At 46.2% G+C, this 22,586-nt stretch overlaps 1 protein-coding gene across 1 annotated transcript in view; it reads left to right on the forward strand.

Moving 5' to 3' along the window:
* ADCY8 (adenylate cyclase 8) overlaps positions 1-22,586 on the forward strand; it is a 194,092-nt gene that overhangs the window by 94,274 nt on the left and 77,232 nt on the right. The window contains 1 exon segment of the mRNA XM_014611460.3: positions 12,291-12,418. Within this exon segment, the coding sequence (XP_014466946.2) occupies positions 12,291-12,418 (128 nt within the window).

The raw sequence follows: 22,586 nt of genomic DNA on the forward strand, positions 1-22,586 counted from the left end.
AGCATTGGATTTGAATCCTTCAGGCTGAAGAAGGAATTGAACCAAGAACTCACGTTTCTTAAGGAAGTGCTTTAGTAATTGAGCTATTGTATAAGAGTGGGTGAAGTGAATGATCCTTACCTCCTCCTGTGGACATCCACTCGTCTTAAAAGAGTGACCTCTGCTCCCTTAGGAAAAGCACTGTTTAGACGCCTAAGTTCAGGAGACATTTTTAGGTGAGTAATCCTGATCTTATATATGTGCATCCCTACAGCCCAGCATAAGACACCACGGGCCTTAAAAAGGGCAGAGCTTTTAAGATACGCCCCACTCTTCAGCATCTCCTATTGGTATTTTTGCAGTGACCATGCCGGCTCTTGTCAGTCCCATTCTGACACCCAAAATCATCCCATATATTATAGAGCGACCCTGGTGTCCTATCTCTGGCTCTGGATTGTACTCCCTATGAGGTTATATAAGGTAGTCATTGCCACACTAAAGGATAGAGCCAAACTTATCATACAGACACCTAAACAAGACAGGAGAAATGTAGGCACGTAAGTCATAAAAAGTGATAGACCCCAATCTAGCAGCTACAAAACTGTTTAGGCACCTGGCTTCTTTAGGCCACTCCATTTCGGCCTGAAAAAAGTTTAGATCTCTAAACTTGGGCAACTTCATAGGTTCAGAACAGATCCAGATCAGATACATAGGAGACTAACTCCAGCCGATGCTGCATTGCAGTTCTGACCATTGCCGGAGGGGCCTACCTTCTCGAGTCTGCAGCAGGATGGAGCAGGTCTAGTTCTTCCAGAATTGTGGGAAGCAGCAACAGGAGGCAGAGACAACACACAGGCCTGCACACACACATAGCACTCCACACACAATTCCCTCGGGCTAGGTACACACATTCAAAATGCCCAAAATGCCCATCTAAGTTACAGTTTTCTGTAAGGAGCATAGTTTAGACTGATAATGAGCAGAACACACTTTTGCCTTTTGCGGGGGTGGGGGTGGAAATTTTAGACCAGGTTCTGCCATCTATGTGTGCTGAACTAGTCTATGTGCACTGAACCTCTGTTCTGTTATGTGTATAGACCAGTTTTGGGTGCTGAATTTCTGTTATGGGTATAGACTGGTTTCCAATCACTTATACTGGTAGAAGTATAATGTCTGTACCTTGCTTGGGTCTGCTGCTGGCCATCAAGTGGCCGCTGGGGATGCCCCCAGAACAGCTTTACCAACAATCTTCTGGGTCTGGAGTATGTCAGCCAGAAGAAGATATGAGGGATGGGTATGCAGTAATGGTTTAGACAGTCCCTTAGGAGCAGAATTTAGACTGCCGGGTTCTAACATGACTTCTACAAACGAGACATCAGTTCCTAAATCACTTAGATTTTTTTTATGTTATCCAGAAGCATCAAAACTGTTCAAATTCTATGTCCCTGGCTCTGTGGGGATGTCTGCACTAGCTCCACCATGGTCCTGAGTTTGCAACCAAAAAATAAGATCCGCCTACCTGCTCATGCTTTTGACACTCAAAACCCAGAACTGAGGCAGTGAGAATACTCCGGGGCTCTCCTCCCCTGCTGCTCTCAAGATCTCAGTGTCACAAGTGCCAAAGAAAAGTGTACTAGAATGCCCTCACTGCTGCATTTTCAGGTGGGCAGGGCTTACTTTCTGACTGCAACCTTGAGAGTGGTGTGGAGTCAGCAGAGAAATACTCTATATGGCCCAGGCTAGGCAAGAACTTGACAACCTCTGGTCTTGCAAACACCTAATTCCTCATCCACAGTGTTATAAGTTATAGCATGAAAGGGAGGAGAGCTTGAATCCTGAGTTTTTGGTTGGCAGTCAGTGGGTTTCTCTGAGAAATGGGTGAAATGATTAGTTTGCTACAGCTGGAAAGCTGATAAGCTGGGCGCCTCTTCCAAAATGCGATCTGTCAATTTTTTTTCCCTTTAGAATTTCTGCCTGAGGAAACACAAAATATTAATGGAGTTTCTTTGGTATCTTTCACCAATTTGATATTCAGGCGACTCATTTCTTCAGCTCTATTTTATGCCAATTTACTTTACTTCCTCTCCAGCCATGACTAGTGGCTGCACTTTTAATAAGCTTAAGCATAAATCATTCACAGGCAACTCTGTCATAAATAATCAGCTCATATTTTCTCAGTAGGACTGTCAAATTCCCCTTGCCCTGGGTTAAGGTGTTTAGATTAGGTTTTATATATATCTATATCTATATCTATATATAGATATAGATATAGATATATATACACACACACACACACACCCACACACAACCCCCTCCTTATCAAATGCCACTGATTTCAGGCAGAATTATTATTGCTATTAATCTAAGGCTTGATACTGCTCAGCTTACTCAGGCAAAACTGCTTGTGGCTTCAGCTGAAGTCTTGCATAAAGCATAAGGGCAGAATCAGGCCCCTGTCTGTCATTTGTATGAAATTAGAGGCTGTTACTTAAAGAAAAGGAAATGTTCCAATATTTGTGAGATAGTTTGACATTAATGGAAGCCAACAGCAAATGATGCTAATTACAGGGTGGTGATTGATACTAATGTGTATTTTTGTACAGTATAGTCTGTCATTCCGATGCAAAAATGAGGATTTCTGGGATCCCGTGAGGAAAGTGGAGAATGAATACAACAGAAGGAACAGAGTGGAATGAATGAGATACCGCCATAAGACCCAAATAGCTACTCCTGGTTGAAAGCTCTGCTCTGACCATTTCGTCTTTCCTCATTAAAAGCAAATTGCTCGTTTTGCTTTTTGTCCATAACTGCTTCTGCATGAGATAAGACTTGACTTTACATGGGTTTGCAGCCCGTTAATCACCTGTGGCAATCAGACAATACAGAGCTGTAAGCTTGTGAGGAGTGGCTGGGTTGACTGTCTTTGTTCTTATTTTCTACTGTTCAGAGATTGTCAGGCAGGGGCTGGGCCAGCTGTGGCAGCTGAGCTGGCTGGGTGTATAAGTAAAGGCATGATCGACTTGGAACCATGATCCACAGAGTCACACCTATTACCATGCCACATGTAAATGGCAGGAAGCATGACTGTGGGACTGAGCATCAAATCCCATCACACCTTATTGCCTGTGCTGGGCTCCCGCAGCGCAGCTGATCTGGGCTCCCAGATGTGGAGGTGCACAATGTACCCCTAAGGCTGGGAACCCACAGCTGACAGGGGTTCCCAGCCATGGGGTGCACCTGTAAAGATGTTCAATTAGTGGCATCATAAGAGCCAGCCACATATTTTTTGTGAAATAAATTTGTGACTTATTCCTTGTTTCATGCTGCCATTAATTGCTTTAACGTGGCTGGGTTACAACATAAAATGGGATTAAGCTGGTACCCTGGTTGCCCACTGCTTGTTACTCTACTGGTGATGGCCATAGCCTTAAGGCATAGAAAGATGACGCTAAATATACTGCTACCCTCTGTCTGCTTTGTGCTGCTCCAGTGATACAAAACAGCCATAAGCCCATTGGGGAAGTGGAGGGAAGCCATAAATCTGGCCTGTTCTCCCTCCCCAGAGAGCTTCCAATCCAAATTTTACATGTAGCATAACGATTAGGTGCGATACACAAGAAAATGGGAGGAAGGAATGGGCCAGCACAATCTCACTGATACTCCAAACCCACACATGCAAGTCACACATGCAAATCAATGCTAACCCAAGTAATAGGTAATAGGATAAGAATTTGCAGTCCCCATTCAGACCATACCTAACACAATCCAGTCTGTGGATGATTTCTTCTTCTGCAGTTTCATGTTGAAGTTAGATTTTAAAGTTCCATCATTTCACAACAGCCACTTTAAAGTCAGCAATACAATGTCCAAGAAGTTTAAAGTCCTCTGCTATAGGCTTGTGCGTCTTCCGGACTTGACATCAGATTGGAGTTCATCCCTTCTTTCACATACGTAGTAGCCACACATGTCCCTATGGTGACATTACTGCCCCTTGATTTCATACTTCCTTTTGGAAGTACTAAATCATGGCATAATTAGAGCACTGTACACATGGCGCACAGTTCTTTTTAGCAACTACTTTGCCATAGCAGCATGCTATACCAAGGGAGTGTGTCACTATGGTGAAGTAGTTGCTGCATCATGGTTCTTGCCCACAGACACTACATCGCCATAGCACATTGCTATGGTGGCGTAGTGTCACATGTAGATGCACCCTTAGGGATTGCCATATATGTTTAATGTAGACAATAAGGCTAGGTACAGACATTCAAAAAACCTGGGCCTGAATTGTTTCCATCTTTGCGGTGTAGTCTAACCTGCATAGATTGAACCAATTTGCAAGTGAATACACTTCACTTTTGACTCTGGAAATGCAGGCATATGCCTGCAGTGGCTCAGGCCAGAAGCCGGGAGCGCTAGAGTGAGCCCTTGGCTGGGAGGAAACTAAGCTGAGAGAAGGGACATGGCCAGGTCCAGGCAGGCTTAGCGTGATTGAGGAGGGGTTTAAACCCCCACCCTGGCCTGCAAGGATCCCAGCCAGGGTGTGCCCAGAGGGAGAGGGCGAAGCAGCCCCCCACCCTCACTCAATGGCTGGCAACAGGAGTGGGGGTGGGGCCAGACCCCAGTAGCTTGAAGGGAAGGTGGGTTTAATTCCCCCATAGGTGATGCCATGCACCTGGGGCCATGGTGGCTGGACACCAGAAACCTAAGGGGAAGAGGCAGGTTTAATCCCCCCATTGCAGGCAGCAGCAGTAGGGGCACCGACACAGCGCCCTGGGCCAAGTCCCTCTGAGGAGTGGCTTGCCAGCCACAGAGAGGGGGCCGGGAGAGGGGATGTGACCTGGCTTCAAGGGAAAGGGGAAAGCCGGGGCTAGTTATGGAGCCCAACTCAATGCTGCCTCCCACTGTGGCAGCATGGCCCGGGCTGGGGCAGCTCCAGGGGGTGGGTGTCAGCACCTTTTACCTCCCTCTTCCAGCTCTGCGTGGGGGCCACGGTTTGCAGGTGAGCTGCAGCTGCAGCATGGCTCCCCACTCCCTCCGCCTCCCTGCAATGTTGATGGAGCAAACCGTTGTGGTGGGCGGAGGTGAAGCACCTGTCACCCAGCACCTGCTCATAGTAGTGCTGGGCATTTAGGGAGGGCAGCTGCAGGTCAGGGGCATGGGCAGCGATGGGGGGAGGCAATGGACTGCCACAGCCCAGGCCAGCCCAGCCCTGTGGCCCAGAAATGCAGCCTGCTCCAGCCCAGCCCTGCAGCCCAGGGGCTTAGGCAGTGACTGGCCCACAGCAGCCTGCCCTGAGTGCCCAGTGCTGTTGTGAGCAGGCAGCGGGTGATATGTGCTTCACCTCCACCTGCCACTGCCACCGCCAGGACAGGGAGGGAGTGGGGAGCTGCACTGCAGCTGCAGCCTGCCTGCAAAATATGACCTCTGCATGGGGCTGAAGGCAGGAGGTGGCAGGTACTGAACCCTGCCCCCTGGGGCTGCCCCAGCCAGGGCTGCGCTGCCGCAGCAGGAGGCAACAGTGGGTCAGGCTCCATAACTAACCCTGGCTCCCCACCCCTGGCAGCCAAGTCATATCCCCCCTCCCTGCCAACTCCCCATGGCTGGCTAGCCACTCCTCGGAGGGACTCAGCCCAGGGCACCATGTCAGTGCCCCCACCACTTCTGCCTGCAAAGGGTGGATTAACCCCCCCCCCCCCCCAGCATGCTTATTTCTTACGATTGTCTAAGACACCAATTTTTGGCACCATGTTTTTAAACAGCTCGTCGGACACACAAAATTCTCCTAGACTTTACTGGTGGTAGTATTTCACCCACAGGTTTTAATGAGGTGTGAAGATAAATAGGGGAAGTCTTTCCATTTTTAAGCTATGTTTCCTGTTTGTGCTTAAATTAACTTTTAAAGCTGAACCCATATTTTAGGGAAAAGGACGATCTTTCAAGGATAATCTTGCACATCAGTGTCACCTATGGATGCAGTTTAAATGAAAGAACTTGTAGAGTAGCATACTTTGTTCAATAATAAGATATTGCAAGATTTATTTTGTTAGCTGAAAAATAATAATTTTTCCTATTTGTCTAATTAGGATGGAGACTCTCAGACTGGCAATATTTGTAACTGGCCCAGGTGGAAAAGACTATGTTAAAAATGCTTTATTTTATTCCCTATCCGCATAATATTTCCAATTCTTTTAGCAGTTTAGAAATATAAAACAAATGTGAGTTGAATATCTGATATCAACTGAATTATTTGAGAAGCAAAGGCATCAGGGCATCAGGCTTTATCCTTTGTGATTATAATATGCTCCTGGTACTTGTGTACTTCCGGACACTCAAGGAAGTTAAGGCAAATTGTTAGGAGCCCTGTTACATGATAATTTTGGGTGGCTCATTATGCTCTTAAGCCCTGGATTGCCTGCACATTAACACTTTCAAGTGGCTTAAAGCACTCTCTATGCAACTTAAAGATGCATCACTCCAGGGCAGGATTGTCTCTTGATCCTCACAACCCAGCTCCTGTTCCATGAAGGTGTGGCCATTCCTGCCAGGTGTGTTGCTCAAATTGAAGGTGTCGCTGCTCCAATCTCCAAGTTAGCACTAAACTGATCAACATTTGTGTGGCTTACAGCATAAGGTGTAACAAGGCCCTAGATCTTTGTACCTTAAGCCCCTTCACACCCGAAGAGGATGAATACCCACTAATACATGAACACTGAGTCCATGCCTCCCCTTGGTTCTCCTTAACACCTGGACGCAGGTGTTGCAGTGAACGTAGTCTTTCTTGACTTAGGAAGGCCTTCAACATTGTCTCTCACCCCATTCTCATTAAAAAAACTAGGAGGCTGTGGTGTCGACACCTACACAGTCAAGTGGGTCACTAACTGGCTGGAGGGCCGCACCCAGAGAGTGGTGGTGGGATGGGTCTTATTCGACCTGGAGGGAGTGGGCAGTGGAGTTCCCCAGGGCTCGGTCCTGAGGCCCACACTGTTCAACATCTTCATCAGCAACTTGGACGAGGGGTGTAAAAAGCACCCTGTTCAAATTCGCAGATGACACTAAGACGTGGGGGGAAGTGGGCACACTAGAAGGGAGGAATAGGCTGCAATTGGATGCGGACAGACTACAGGGGTGGGCGGATGAGAACAGGATGGGTTTCAACACTGACAAGTGCAAGGTGCTGCACCTGGGGGTGAAGAATCAGCAGCATACCTACAGGCTGGGGAACTCCCTTCTTGTCAGTGCAGAGGCAGAAAAGGATCTTGGGGTCATTATTGATGCCAAAATGAACATGGGCCGACAGTGTGGGGACACAGTCAGTAATGCTGATCGCACCTTGTCATGCATCCATAGATGCATCTCGAGCAGGTCCAAGGAGGTGATCCTCCCCCTGTATGTGGCACTGGTCAGGCTGCAGTTGGAGTACTGCGTCCAGTTCTGGGCACCCCACTTCAAGAGGGATGTGGACAGCATGGAGAGGGTCCAGAGGAGGCCACCTGCATGATCCGGGGGCAGCAGGGCAGGTCCTACGAGGAAAGAGGCTGAGGGACCTGAACCTGTTCAGCCTCCACAAGAGAAGGCTGAGGGGGGATCTAGTGGCCTGTTACAAACTAGTCAGGGGGGACCAGCAGGCATTGGGGGAGTCCCTGTTCCCCCGAGCACTACCAGGAGTGACTAGAAATAACGGTCACAAGCTGGCAGAGGGTGGATTCAGGCTAGACATCAGGAGGCGCTACTTCACTGTCAAGGTGGCTGGGATCTGGAACCAACTTCCAAGAGAAGTGGTGCTGGCTCCTACCCTGGTGGGTTTTAAGAGGAGGCTAGATGAACACCTTGCTGGGGTCTTTTGACCCCAGTGCTCTTTCCTGCCATGGCAGGGGGATGGACTAGATGGTCTGCTCAGGTCCCTTCCAACCCGACCAACTATGAAACTATGAAACTTTCCTGATGGTTACTTTTGTAGACAAGCCCTTAGATGGAAGGACCTATTGTCATTTACAGAGATCAGGAGACTCATTAAAATAAAAATGTCAGTATTGCTCTTCAAATCCCATTGGCACAGAGATGTTTGACGTCACTGAAGTTAAGCACATATGTCGATGAACAGAATATCTCTATATTAGAAAAAAGGTTTGCTATTCCAGTCAGAAGGTGCTAATGCATGGACGGTCCAGGAGCTAAGAGCTCCAGGAGCCACCTAAAATTAATGTGTAACAAGGCCCAGATATAGGTCTGTAGCAATACCTGAAAAAGCTGGAAGTTCAATAATGGGTGCATTTGTATGCATAAGTGGGGAAAAGAGCTAGACCTGATCTTTACTGTTTTAGTAGCGCCGCAAGAGCCAGAGCCTATATCAGGAGTGAAATGTGTCCCTGCACAGACAACCCACCCAAAATTGCTATACGCCACTCTGCTCCCAATGAGAGCTGAAAGGAAATTTAAGTGATGCACAGTCTTCTTCCTGCCTTCCCCACAGGAGTGGTTTTCACCTTCTTGGCATGCTTAAAGCTTCAGATCACCTACTTTGGCTCCCAGTGCTAAACCAATTAATGGTATAACTGCATAGTGCAAAGCAGCACTCTGCAGAGATAACCAGTCCCTACTGTGCATGCAAATTATTGAACATGAAGCAATTTAACCACATTCATGTGGCTATGCAGGCTAATTAGCTCCGCTGAGAAACTGGGTTTATTCGCCCTGACACAACATCGCATGCATGCGGTTACACTGATTAAGGTTCTGGAGCTAAGGCATGCAGAGCGAGCTCAGGCATCTCTGCATCTTGTTACCTGCATCATAGAAAAATAGGGCTGGGAGGGACCTTATGTGATCTAGTGCAGCCTCCTGCTCCAGACAGGATCATCCCTTACTAAACCATCCCCTTGCTCTTAAAAATGTTCGGGGATGGAGAGTCTATCAGGCCCTAGGTTACTGTCCCTGTATAAAAATTTGGGGTAAATCCTTTCTGAGGTATTTTTGCAAGACTGCATTCTCAGGGTGGTGTCACCCATTAGTCACAACCGTTGCAAATCACTGGAATGCAGTGACCTATTAAAGTTAGTGTCTGTTTAGGCCTTAACCCTGGCCTGAAAGGAAGCATCTCTGCAATGCTACAAAGACAGCTAAAGTCCTTGAACGTGCATCAGCTCTCATTTTCACTGCACCTAGCTAGCATCGGGTTGAACGTGTAACACCACCCTTATTTCTCAGTTGGTCAATAAGGAATATGCTATTGGCCAACTCAAGGAGACTCCAGGCATTTTATATGGCTGCCTGGAGTCTCCTTGAGTTGGCCAATAGCATATTCCTTATCTACAGTCAGCATTGGTAACTCCGTGTCTACAGTTACTATTTTCCATGTGCTCTCGTTCCATTTCTTTAGATTAAAGTGTGGTTCATTTGGGAAACAGCTTGGGCAGAGAGAAGAAAAAGGCTCTGACCGTGGACATGTCATCAGGGTGCCCTAGGAAAACTCCAGCTGCCCTGAAGAAAAAGACACTGCAGCCATATGGCAAAACCCCCCGACTCAAGTTAATATGCCCCCAACTTCAGAAATTTTACTGCCATTCCAATTCAGGGTAATTTTTTTTTACCAAGGCCAGGCAGCTTCTCCCTAAAATAACTGTTTGTGCACCTTTGTCTCAAGACATTTGCCTTGAAATTCCCAGTGGGCAATGCCATTTGTTTAACCATGGCCAAAAAGTAAATACTAGAAATAGATACGTCCAGATATTGTTATTACTTAATGGAGCAGCTTGAGGAATCTTCATACTGCTTCCCATGCATGACTGCATCTTCCCTGCAAGGTTTTGTGCTATTGAGCCAGCATATGCTTATCTAGTTGTAGATAAAGTTTGCTTTTTAGATAACATTTCATCATAGAAATAATCTGTGAACCAGCCCAAGAGGGACTTGTAATAAGTTCCAGATCTAAATAACCTGCATTTGTTCCCTCAGATTACTGTAGCCCCAATTCCTGCTCATTGATTATCAAGTATAGGCAGTCACCAAGCACTTCAGCCTGCCCTGACAGTTAAAGCAAGGCAGGAACACCTTGAGAGGCTGGACACCTTCAGGTCAGCCAGCCCTGACAGTTTCCACCCCAGGGTACTCAAGGAGCTGGCAAGCATCATAGCCCAGCCCCTGGCACGGATCTTTGAGAACTCCTGGTGCTCTGGTGAAGTGCCTGAAGATTGGAAGAAGGCCAATGTGGTGCCTATCTTCAAGAAAGGGAGGAAAGTGGATCTAGCAAACTACAGGCCCATCAGCCTGACCTCTATCCTGGGGAAGGTCTTAGAAAAGTTTATTAAAGAGGCCATCCTTAATGGACTAGCCGACACCAACATCCTGAGGGATAGCCAGCACGGATTTGTTGCAAGTAGGTCTTGCTTAACCAATATCATTTCCTTTTATGACCAGGTGACCTATCACCTGGACAAGGGAGAGGAGATTGATGTCATATATCTTGACTTCAGAAAATCCTTCGATCTGGTATCCCATGATCACCTCTTGGTGAAACTGGCCAATTGTGTCCTCAGGTCCACCACGATCCGCTGGCTGGGAAATTGGCTCCGTGGTTGGACCCAGAGGGTAGTAATTGATGGAAGTCAATTGTCATGGTGCCCTGTGACCCAAGGCTCTGTCCTTGGACCCATATTGTTCAACATCTTCATTAATGATGTCTACATTGGAGTCAGAAGTGGACTGGCCAAGTTCACTTCGCTGATGACACCAAACTTTGGGGCAAAGCATCCACACCAGAAGACAGGAGGACAATCCAGGCTGACCTGGACAGGCTCAGCAAATGGGCGGATGAGAACCTGATGGTGTTTAACACTGAAAAGTGCAAGGTTCTCCACCTTGGGAGGAAAAACCTGCAGCATCCTTATAGGCTCAGCAGTGCTACATTGGCTAGCACTATGGAAGAAAGAGACTTGAGGGTCATCATTGACCACAAGATGAACATGAGCCTGCAATGCGATGCTGCGGCTAGTAAAGCGACCAAAATGCTGGCTTGCATCCATAGATGCTTCTTAAGCAAATCCCAGGATGTCATTCTCCAGTTGTACTGGGCCTTGGTGAGGCCGCAGCTAGAGTACTGCATCCAGTTTTGGGCTCCACAATTCAAAAAGGATGTGGAGAAGCTTGAGAGAGTCCAGAGAAGAGCCACGCGCATGATCAGAGGGCAGGAAAACAGACCCTACGATGACAGGCTGAGAGCCCTGGGGCTCTTTAGCCTGGAAAAGTGCAGGCTCAGGGGCGATCTGGTGGCCACCTATAAGTTTATCAGGGGTGACCACCAGGATCTGGGGGAACGTTTGTTCACCAGAGCGCCCCAAGGGATGACGAGGTCAAATGGTTATAAACTCCAGCAAAACCATTTCAGGCTGGACATAAGGAAGAATTTCTTTACTGTCCAAGCCCCCAAGGTCTAGAATGGCCTGCCATCGGAGGTGGTTCAAGCACCCACATTGAACACCTTCAAGAGTAAATTGGATGCTTATCTTGCTAGGATCCTATGATCCCTGCTGACTTCCTGCCCCTGGGGCAGGGGGCTGGACTCGATGATCTTCTGAGGTTCCTTCCAGCCCTAATGTCTATGAAATCTATGAAAATATGAGCTTAAGCACTTTACTGGGATGGATGCTTTGTTTATAGGACTGGATTTTGTTCTAACCATTGCAGTAGAGAGTGGAAATGTTGAATACTTGGGTATATCTGAGGGTTGAGACCTTAGAAGGAAAAAAAGGATTCTAAAGTAATGATCCAAAAACACTGTATTATACTATGTAAGGCAGTTATAAAGGGTGAAATACTATATTTCCTCCTGAGAGTAAAGATCCCTTCTAGTGGAATGCCAAGTAAATACTTATTGTACCAATAACCCAGAGCATCATTTCTCCACAATATAGGCCTAATCCAGAGTCCATTAGCATCCATGGGGGTCCACTGAGTGGGTATTGGCCCTGTAGTCTCAAAAAATTTGTTCTAGGTGCTATTCTCATTATCCCCTTGCACAGTTTCTAGATCGCTGCCTAGCTTCCGATCCATTCCCAGCAAAAGCTACATGCATCGCCAATAAGGTCCTAGCAGACAAGCACACACACTGGAAAGTTCATCAAATATATATTTTTGCTGTAATAATAGAAAAATTACAAGAAAGCTGAATATTATTAATTACACAGAGAAAAAATATACACTGAAAAGCATTTACATTTCTTTCCAGTCTTTTTTTTTATGCCACCCGCGTTCTCATCTTTTCATTACCAACTCCTGACTGTTCAAATCTTTTTCTTTTGACACATTTCATTTAGGAACATCATTGCCTTAGAATTAAGATCCTGGGGGACTGCTACTACTGCGTTTCTGGGCTCCCAGAACCACGCCAAGACCATGCACACTGTTGTGTTGAAATGGGACTCAGCATGATCAAAACTATCAGGTAATTTTTTCCTTTATCCTTTTCTTCCATTGTGATTGTTGTTCTGTGGTCTCTTATTTCAGCATTTTAATGCTATACAGAGTAAATTCAAATAATATCTTGCTGGGTCATAGAGGGGCATGGTATCGATTCACTGAAGCATAGCAGAAGATCTTTTAATATGTAAAGTGGCATCAGATCTGTGTTTATCGCTAATGACTGCATTCATATTAAATGTTTTTGATACCATGTCTGTGATGTTAATAAGAAATACATATTGTGGAGAGGGTGACAGCTATACTTTTTCAATACTATTTTCACAGCTGAAATATAGCAAGTTTCACTTGTATTGTTCATGTGCACAGGTTTTTGGTTTTTAAGATAAGGTTGATGAGGATAAGATGCGACTGGCTCATTGTCTATAATCTCTTTTATAATAGAAGTAAAATAGACAGCTGTGGCAATGCTCTAGTTTAGATAATAGCTCAGAGGAAAACTTCTAAGCACTGTAACATTTGCCAGCTAAGCAAAAGGCACCTACTAAGCTCCATTGTCTCTTAAACCCATAGGAGCTGGCAATAGTCTCAGTTAAAGGATGTAGGCATTATATTCATAGGCAGTATGTAGATGCAGACATAGTTGCATTGCTGATAGGAGTACTATATTTTGATTAAATACATGCATAGACATTATAATTCTTCAGCAGTTCATTTCTAGCTCTAGTCCAGGATATTGCTCTCAGTAGTAGCCAGTACCTGCTGTTATAGCCCCCTATTCTTTTGTCCAGCACCATCTTCCTGTCCTCCTCCTCCCACACGCTTCCCCATTGAAACCTTTTCCTAAAGCTCTTCCACTACTGTGTTCCTGCTGGTCAGCTTTTTTGTGCTCCATTGCATTCTGGTCTTTCTTCCCAATTCTGTCTGCCTTCTAATCCCCTCAATGTAGGAAGACTTTGAAGAAAATGAATGGAAAAAGCAGCGATATAACAGATCTCTAAGAAGGTTGTTGACATACCATTAAAAGTGGTGGATATTTTGCCCTTGACATTCAGGAAGGGAAGCATGAATCATATCAATTATAGATGGGAAAAGCTATCTATCAGGAGCATTAAAAAGTGCAGTAGAATATAGTTATTTGCATATGTTTGATAGTACATGCTGGGCACGTCTATATGTTCATTAATGTGCAGTAGTTACTGGACATTTATTTTGGTACTTGCTTAGTTAAGTACTAACTAAATGCTCAGTAACTACAGTTACTGTGCAGTAGTCCCGACGCACAGTTTTTTAGTGACACTTACTGTGCAGTAGCCTAATACTAGTGTGCAGTAGTATGTTAGCACGGTTTTTGCCCGGCACGCTACTGCGCAGTGTTATTAGGCTACTGCACATTAAACATCTACACATGTAAATAATCCATGAGCAATTTACTCTAGAGTAAAGTACTCTAGAGAAAATTTGCTTGGGCATGTGTCTACATGTGCAGCAATGTGGGAGCAGATTTGCTGCTCCTAGCTGCAGACTGTTTCCACTCCCTGTGGCCCTGCACTGGGCCCCTGCAGCATCCAGGGGAAGCTCTAGCTCTCCCTGGGTGCTAGACCAGAGGCTGGCAGGGAGTATAGGGCTGGGAGACCGCTGTCTCCTGGTCGGGGCTGGAACATTGCTCTCTGCCCCCAGGAGCTGCCAACGACTAGGGAGGCTCCACCACTGGAGCTCAGGCAGGGACAGTGTCCCCTGCCCCACAGCAGGGAGCTCCTAGCCCCCTCTCTGGATTTGCAGGGCCAGGGCTGGGAGATTCTTATCTCCCAGTTTGAGCTCTGTGGCTGTGGAGCCCAGGCTGAGACATCCTTAGTTCCCAGCCCAACCCCCACAGTTACAGGGCCTAGGCTGGGAGATAAGAATCTCCCTGATCATGAAATGGGGGCTGGGAGCTCCCCATTGCCAAGGCAGGGGGACATAGTTCCCATCCAGGCTTTGGTGGTGGAGCCCACCCCAGCACCAGGCAGCTTCAAGCGGCAGGGAGAAATTCCCTGCCCCCGCCATATGGCTGACTGGGAGAACATTTGCTCCCAGTCAGCCATCTACACGTGTGCTACTGCACAGTAACTAAACAAGAGTAAATTTGCTACCTGTATCTAAAGGATACAGCATGTAGATGGTGAGGCTTACTGTGCAGTAATTAGCTCTAATCTCAAATAAAGCATCTCGTATAGATGCACCCACCATCTACCAAACCTTCACGTGTCATGTTTTGTTCTGAGACTGTAAATTCCTCAGTGCAGGGACTGTCTCTCCTTGGTATATTTATACAAGTTTAGCACACTAGGGCCCAGCTACTGATTAGGTCTCCAGGCACTACTGTGATATAAATTTAATATGAGTTTGAATAGCTTTAATAATCAATACATCCAGAGGGGCTGTTGAGACGCACAGCCTTTCTCACTCTACACACACCAAACTTGGAACAAAGTGGTGAAGCCACTCTGAGTGGTACCCTGCTGGTACCCTTGAGCTCTCTGTCTTTGGTGGGATCAAGAACCATTGTGGGGGTGGAGGGGTGCCTCCTTTCTGGGTTTTGTAGATGTGAAATAGGAGCAAGTAAGCAAAGCTTTACCTCTCCACAGTGCCAGCAAGATCCCAGTGGAAGTGATATAATATGCCCTTTTAGTCAAAGGCTTTATCTTTTGTGTGTTTGTACAATTCATAGTGCGGCCTCATTCTCCTTTGCAGCCCCTGGATGCTATGATACTACTGCTGCTGCTACTACTACTACTACTAAAAATAATAGAATAGCCATCTGCACTCTGATTTATCTGAGTGGGAAAGAGGACAGTATGATTTATGCTATCTATGTCAGTCAGAACTGAAACTGGTGAGTCCCTCAGCTATAATGGAGAAACCTTGTGGAAGAGTTTATATGACCTAAATATATTTTAATTGACCACTGCAGAGATTAATACGAAATAAGTCCTACCATTAGTAACATTTGGATGATTATAGGATATCTCTTTTTTTTTTTGCCTGAAGCCTTCACAAAGGAAATATCTTCTATATCTGAACTATTGGGAGAATGATACAGGAGATTAATCCATTCTTTCAACCTCATATATTTAGGTTACTTACCTCTATTTAAGGCTTTCTTGAAAGACAGGAAGTATTTACAGGGAAGTTCCAATGATCAAAATAAGATATTTGGGCAAAGCTGCTTGTGCAATTATTGCTTTTGTCACTCCCAGAAACATGTGACTTTCAGACAAAGAAGCACTTGTGCTTGCTGAAGGGCCAGACAGGAACAGAATCTAGTCTACTTCCTTTACTGACTCTTATTTCTAATCCACTGGGTTATGGAAATACAAATAAATAACAACAATAACAGAGGTCTTAGGAGTCGATCAAAAATGTGACTCTGTTGCACCATACATTGAACAAATGCAGGGTGTGTCTATACTGCACAGTGTCCTAGAAGCAATAGAGCATGGTACTCAGCAGGGTAAGTTAACCTGGCTGCTGTGCTATGCTAGTGCAACTATACTGCTTCTGGCACCCAGGCTGGAGCTACCTGGAGTATGCCTACATGGACTGCTTTTTGCAGTGCACCTTAGTGAGTAGCAAACACAGAGTGCATCTACATGAGACACTGCAGTTGCCTAATTAGCTCTGCAATAAAGCATCGGCGTCTACACATGTGCCCCTATTAGGCTAGAGTAAATTAATTAACTCCACTCTAGAATAGTACTGCCCGGAACAAGTACTATACTATGGGGGAGTTATTCACTCTCATGCAGTGCACGTGTAGATGGTGACTGTGGCTGGCTGGGGCACAGGGATGCTTCAGTGTGGGGCTGCCTACTGGCTAGCCCTGTTCTTTAGCACCCTCGTGCCCCAGCCAGCTCCTTCATACCATGTTGAACTGGGTCAGAGCAGCCTTGGGCTAGCAGGCTGACCGCCCCCACCCTGATTCTGGGCTTCCTGCCAGCCAGGGTTGCTATGCTCCAGCTCCACATGCTACAGTCCCAGGCACACGTATAAATGCTGCACCTGGGAGCAATAAACTCCAGTGCAAACTGTGCCATAGTTTATTGCTTCACACTAATTTTACATGTATATGCACCCACTAAATACCAAAAGAGCACTTTAGCCTAGAAGAGAAAGAGGTCAAAAGAACTAGTAATGGAAGCTAAAGACACATTCAATCTGGAAATAAAACATGAATCCTGATGAGTGATTAACCACTGGAACAAGATACCAAGAAAGGAGCTGGACTCTTGATATCTTCAAGACAAACCTGGATGCCTTCTTGATGCTTCAGCTCATCATCAATTATTGGCATCAATACAGGGGTAATCGGATTAAATGTGATGGTCAGTGTTATGCAGGATTTAAAAAGGGGATCTGATGACACCTTCTGGCTTTAAACCTGATGAATCTGTAGCAATGGCAATATCCAGTAGTCCTCTCCTGGGGCTGCTTTCCATGTCTGCTCCGCAGGTTTGAGTTTCTCTGATCCTTGGAGGAATTTTTTGTACCCCAAGTGCACATAATTTGAGGAGGGAGGGGTAGGGAGCAGACTGTGAGGCTGTTTGAATTCCAGTTTCCTCAGGGGGGGAGCTCAGTCTCTCCACATGGTAGCAGAAATTCAAACCAGCCCTCATACCAACGTATTTATTTGGCACATCAAGGAGTTTATGGTGGTTTCATGGCTTGGGTTCCCTCCCGTGAAAGTGCAATCTGACTTTTGAATGCCACATTCAATATGTGAAGATTTCATGTGAATTCAGAGTTGTTTGTACATGTTAAAAAAGTGCTTTGGCAGTAACAATCCAAAGTCACTTTTGGACTACCCAGTTTACAATATACATACTTTCATAGTTTCAAAGATGTTAGGGGCTGGAAGGGACCTTACAGATCATCAGGTCCAGCCCCCCTGCCCATGGGTAGGAAATGATCCAACTCAATAGTCTCTCCCCAGACTCTTTTGTTAATCATACAGAGCTAGTGAAAGCTGGAGTGACAATAATCCGAGCAACGCCGAAGACAAGAAATGGAAAATGTAGACATCAAAACAAAACAAAAAATAGGCAAATATTCACTTAGAACTGCAAGGTGTGATCATCACATGTTACTCCAGGCTGCATTTGCTGCTCTGTTCTTCTGGAGTTAAATCAGTGGAATTAAATATTAAGAGACATGTTTACCCCTGACACATTCACCCTTGTAGGACATGTGACCAAAAATAATAGGAACATAATGGCAATATGTCATTGAAATCTTTTTTTTTCTTACTGATTTGACATTGTGTGAGTTTATAGTCTTCAAAGGAAAGGCCCCTCCTTTTAGAGGTTTGTGACTGAATCTATGGGATCTCATACCAATTTGTAATATTTTTGGTTAAGGATGCTAATGTAGAAACTATGAGGTATTCCTGCACCTTCACGCACTGTTGTAGTGCATCTTGGACTTTGGGGCTTCAGTTAGCTGGCTTCCCTTATGCCAACGGTGCTCAAGCTTTTGGCCCCTAGGGCAGATGAGTGGTGCAAGGCAGAGCCATGAGCCCCACACGCCAGGATCAGGCCCCATATTGCCGCTGCCTTGGCCTGCACATCTGGATAGGGCCCCGCACAGCCTTGGCTAGCCCCCACATGCCATGATCAGGCTCTGCACTGGCCCCACATGCCAGGATCACCACACACCACCCACGTCCAGCCCCACATGCCAGAATCAGTACTTGCATGCCAAGATTGGGCCCTGAAATCCAGCACTGCCCCCCACCCCGCCCGTTTGTTAGGACTGGGTTCCACACTGCCCTGCATGTCCGATCTAGTGCGCAGGGCCTAAGGCTCTCCACGGGTCCAGAAATTTGGCAGCAGAGGAGTGGTGCCTCTGCTCCCCCAACACTAAATTTTCGGTGCATGGGGGTCTCGGGGAGCTCAATGACATAGCTCTGGGGGCCCGATTTGACCCATGGGCTGACAGTTAAGTACCCCTGCCTTATGCAACTAGTACAGGGAGAGGTTGTGGTAAAGGAGAAATGAGAGGAGGCTAAACACATAGCAGAAGCAAGGCTCTGGCTCTCTTGTCACTACACTCTCAATTCAGATAGTAGTGGCAAGCATGACGTAGAAACCTCTATAGAAAGTGGATGTTAATTGGACCGGGGTGTAGCTCTAATACTATAATTTGAGAGCAACTTCTTCTCTGAAGCTGCTCTAAATAGGACCAGAGTGTAATGTTTGCCACACATGGCTAACAGACATTGCAAAGCTACCCCTACAAAATATTAGATCTATGAGTCATTAAACTGCAGCCTCATTGTTCAACCCATTCAGTAAATTAGTGCATTGTGTTGCCTAGCTTCCAACACCCCCAGCCCCCCACTAATATCTCTTTCTTTTCCAAGCAGAACACAGCTCCCAGAATCGATAGGTATAGCATACACATCTGCTTGAGTTTATCCACTTTCATTTCATGTCAACATGAAAAAGCACTCAAGTCCTTGAAGAAAAATCCCCACTAGATATAAAAAGTTACATCGTTAGGCTATATGTGGGTCAGAAAGCAACACAACTCATGTTTTGTTTTGTTTTGTTTTTATCTCGTACTAACAGCCTCTTGTGATCTTAGAGTCGAACCATCTGCAGGTGCAGTTCCAAAGTATATTCTCTTCTGGTAGCAAATCTTGGGCATGCGTAGGTGAAATGGGGGCCCTAAATTGAAGTGATGTGTTTTAAGAAACACTGCTTCAATTTAGGGCTGATTAAACCCCTGCATTGTGCACATACCCCACACTTACCTGCCTCTGTGGCAGGGAAGGGAGGGTGAGTTGCTGGCGAGCGGAGAGGTCCCTGGGCTGCAAGGTGGGGGGATGGTGCTTCCCCCCACAGCCGCGGCAGCCTGACCCTGCAGATGGCACCTGCCCACAGGCACCCAGCTCAGGCTGTCCCTGGGGGTGCTGCAGCCGTGGAGGGAAGCACCAGGCCCCCGTACAGCTCAGGCGGGCAGGCTCTGGGGGTGGCGGGATGGAGAGATTTCAAAGGACTGTCTTTTCATAGACTTTGTTGAAAAGAAGGTATGGCCTTAACAGCGTCATTCCATGTTCGCCCCAAACCAAGACAACCCTGAATTTAAGATGCTCTCCCAGTGATTAGATTTTAATCGTGGACAATGTATACATTTGTTATAATTTTCCACAGATAGAATGTGTGGAATCTAATTATTGAAGGGTCCTCTTACGTTTGTCACTCCTACTGCTGTAGCAGGGGAAAAGTAACAGAGGAGCAGGCGGTGAAGGGGAAGGCGATGGGGGAGGCTGTGGCGGGGGGTGGGGTGTAGCAGTAGAGGACAGTCAGTATTGGGGTAGTGAGAGGGATAAAACATCTTGTCCCTAACTACTTGCACCCCACTGCTGCCTGTCCCCCTGGTGCCTGCCCCCTTGTAGCTTCAGGCCCCTCTCTGCCCCCACACCAGCTCTGCCTGCCCACAGCCTTGGGCCCTCCCCAGACGTGCCACTGCTGCCACAGCTAGCAGGCCAGGCTGGGGCTGTACTCCATGCCACAGGCTGGAGTGGAGCAAGAGTAAGTGGCAGGGGGCAAGCAGGTGGGGCAGAGCTGCCGGGGCAGTGGGGGAGATGGGGGGAATAGGTGGTGGTGGAGGAGACAGGAGGTGTAGGGGACCTGAGGCTGCAGGGTCAGGCAGTAGCTGTAGCTCCGGCCCCAAACCCAGACCAGGGCTAGAGCTACTGTCTTCTCCCCCTGCTGCCTCATGCTGGATTGCAAGATGAGGGGCTTCCCCCCACCATGTTGAACGAGATAAAAAAACCTCATCTTGGAATCAAGTAACTATGGTCATTTTAGTACCACAGCCTTACACCTCTTGAACTTGAGAGGAGTGAGTGTGTGGTTTAAAGAGAGCTCCTTTATATGTTATGAGCAAGTGCTACTGGGCACAGACTTTGTCAGAATACCCGTACACCAGACTCTAAGTCACTTGGGCAAATGCAAATAGCTGTGAATCCAGTGGAAGGCCCAGTAGGGCTGGGTGAAAAAGAAGGGCAATTCAGATGAGGTGCATAGCTCATCATGTAAAAAGTCACCTCCCACATGCAAGTGTCCTCTTTCCCCTCCAGTAACTTTCCTTATGGTTCAGATCACCCTCATTCTTGCCTGTCAGCTAGGGTCTTGTACACGCATCAGCACCTCTGAGATCCTTACCCCCTCGCCCCCTCATTGTTCGCAGTTTTGGGAAGGAAGGGTTGAAAGCAGTCCTGCGTTCTTCAGCTTTTTAAGAAGACACACAATCAACAATGGCAAAGTCATTACAGCCCCCTTCTTTAAACCTCCCTGTAAAATAAATACTTTGTCAGGCTATCCCAATATTTTTATGCCAAAGGAAATATAGCAATCCAGCTGACCTTAGCAAAGCAAAGGGAAATATCATCTCAGCTGTATAGCCATTTTTTATTACTTACTGTGAGGAGGTTTGTGTGCATAAGCTGTGCATGAAGATGAGACTCTAATTTACATTATTTCATATATTTTGAACCAATTGTGCCATTTTATAAAAATTAAAGTCTTTTCAGTGTGTACATTTTTTTAATGAAAAGCTTTCTTCTCAATTACTCCTCTGCATCCAATTATCTTTATATATCAAGATAAGGAAAGCAGACATGAAGCCAGAAATAATTATCTTGGTATGAACAAAAGAAAAAGGCAGGCAGGGAAAGTGGTCATGTGGGGAGAAGTGACAATTCCTTTGATGGCTATAGAATTGAATTTGATAATATTTTTATCATACGTGTAGAACAGTTCCTGACGGTATATTGCAAATTGCAATGTTGCTTATTCTCACAGTTTAATTGTGAATCTCAATGCTGGGAGAGGGGGAGGTAGAGTTGGGTTTCATCTCAGCCACAGGGATCATGTCATAATCTCCAGGTGTCTTCTTTTTTAAGTATGCATTTCTGTTCCTCATGACTGCAGAGAGCTGATGGTTCAGAAAACCAAGAGGTGTATATATACAGAACCCCACATTTATTTTATTTTTATTATCTGAAGCCAATCTCATGATTTCTCAGTGGCCTGATTCAAGCTCTCCGAACGATTGGGGTGCACAGTACTGCAAACTTCCATCAAAATCACAGTAAAATGGTGCAATAAAATAAAAAAATAAGTGTCAGACTTACAGCGGGATTACATCCCCCTGTGTCCCTGACCCACTATCAGGCTTTGTTCTGTAGCTAAAATTGCTGAGCATTAGGGCAGACTCATGAGTACAGGTGACAGATCTTTCACTGGAGCAGGTCCTGAACTATGAACCTGACTACTAGAAAAAGGGAATGACCACAGAACCCACCGAGTGTGGAATTAAATACGCAAGACCTCTCCCCAGGTTACCTTATCCTAAGATGCTGCTCTTTGCACTCACACACAGCTCCAAAAAAAGCCCAGTCAAACTATTTTTCCTTAAATCTAAGTCAAGTGTGCACACGCTTAGCTACCTGTTGGGCAAGCAGAGTTAAGACACACCAGTTTCTGTGACTGGTAACATGCAAGGGAGTGATGCGGTTAACATCACACACAGCTGTGGTTGATTCCTCGGCCTGAGACTAGGAACAGACATTGCATTTGTCTCAGGACAAGTTGTGCCTCTGTTTTTCCTTGAATATACATGTCCAGGGATAGGTATGTACACACATCGTTCTTCCAATCAGGGTTTAGTGAGTGGCTGAATGCACTGCCACTTCTCTGCCATTGACTCGATGCAATTCCACACTTCTCAATGTCCCTGGATAAATTGGTAGTGCATCTTATCCTGCCAAATCTTTTGGGGATTTATCACAGGACAATGGACATAGACATGTGAACAAAGACACTTTGTCCTGGGATAAAATGTGGTTTGTTTGTTTTTTCTGGGGACAGATGTAACATTTGTTTGCAGCCTAAGAGAGCAGCAACCATGTACAGTTGGGTCAGAGCTGGGAGCAATACTTACACTTACAGCCCTGGAACCTCTAGCAAAACATCTTAACCTTTCTGCCTCAACAGTTCTTGTTATATTGCAGGCAAGTTTGTTTTGATGCCAGCTCAGATTTGGAGCTGCAGCAAAGCTGTGATTAGGACAGCTCAGGAGGATGGCTTTAAGACCATCCATTTTGGCCATAGCCCCCAAGGACTGTTCTGACAGTAAGAGATTGT

Source organism: Alligator mississippiensis, chromosome 3 (genome assembly GCF_030867095.1).
Source record: "Alligator mississippiensis isolate rAllMis1 chromosome 3, rAllMis1, whole genome shotgun sequence".
NCBI lineage: Eukaryota > Metazoa > Chordata > Crocodylia > Alligatoridae > Alligator > Alligator mississippiensis.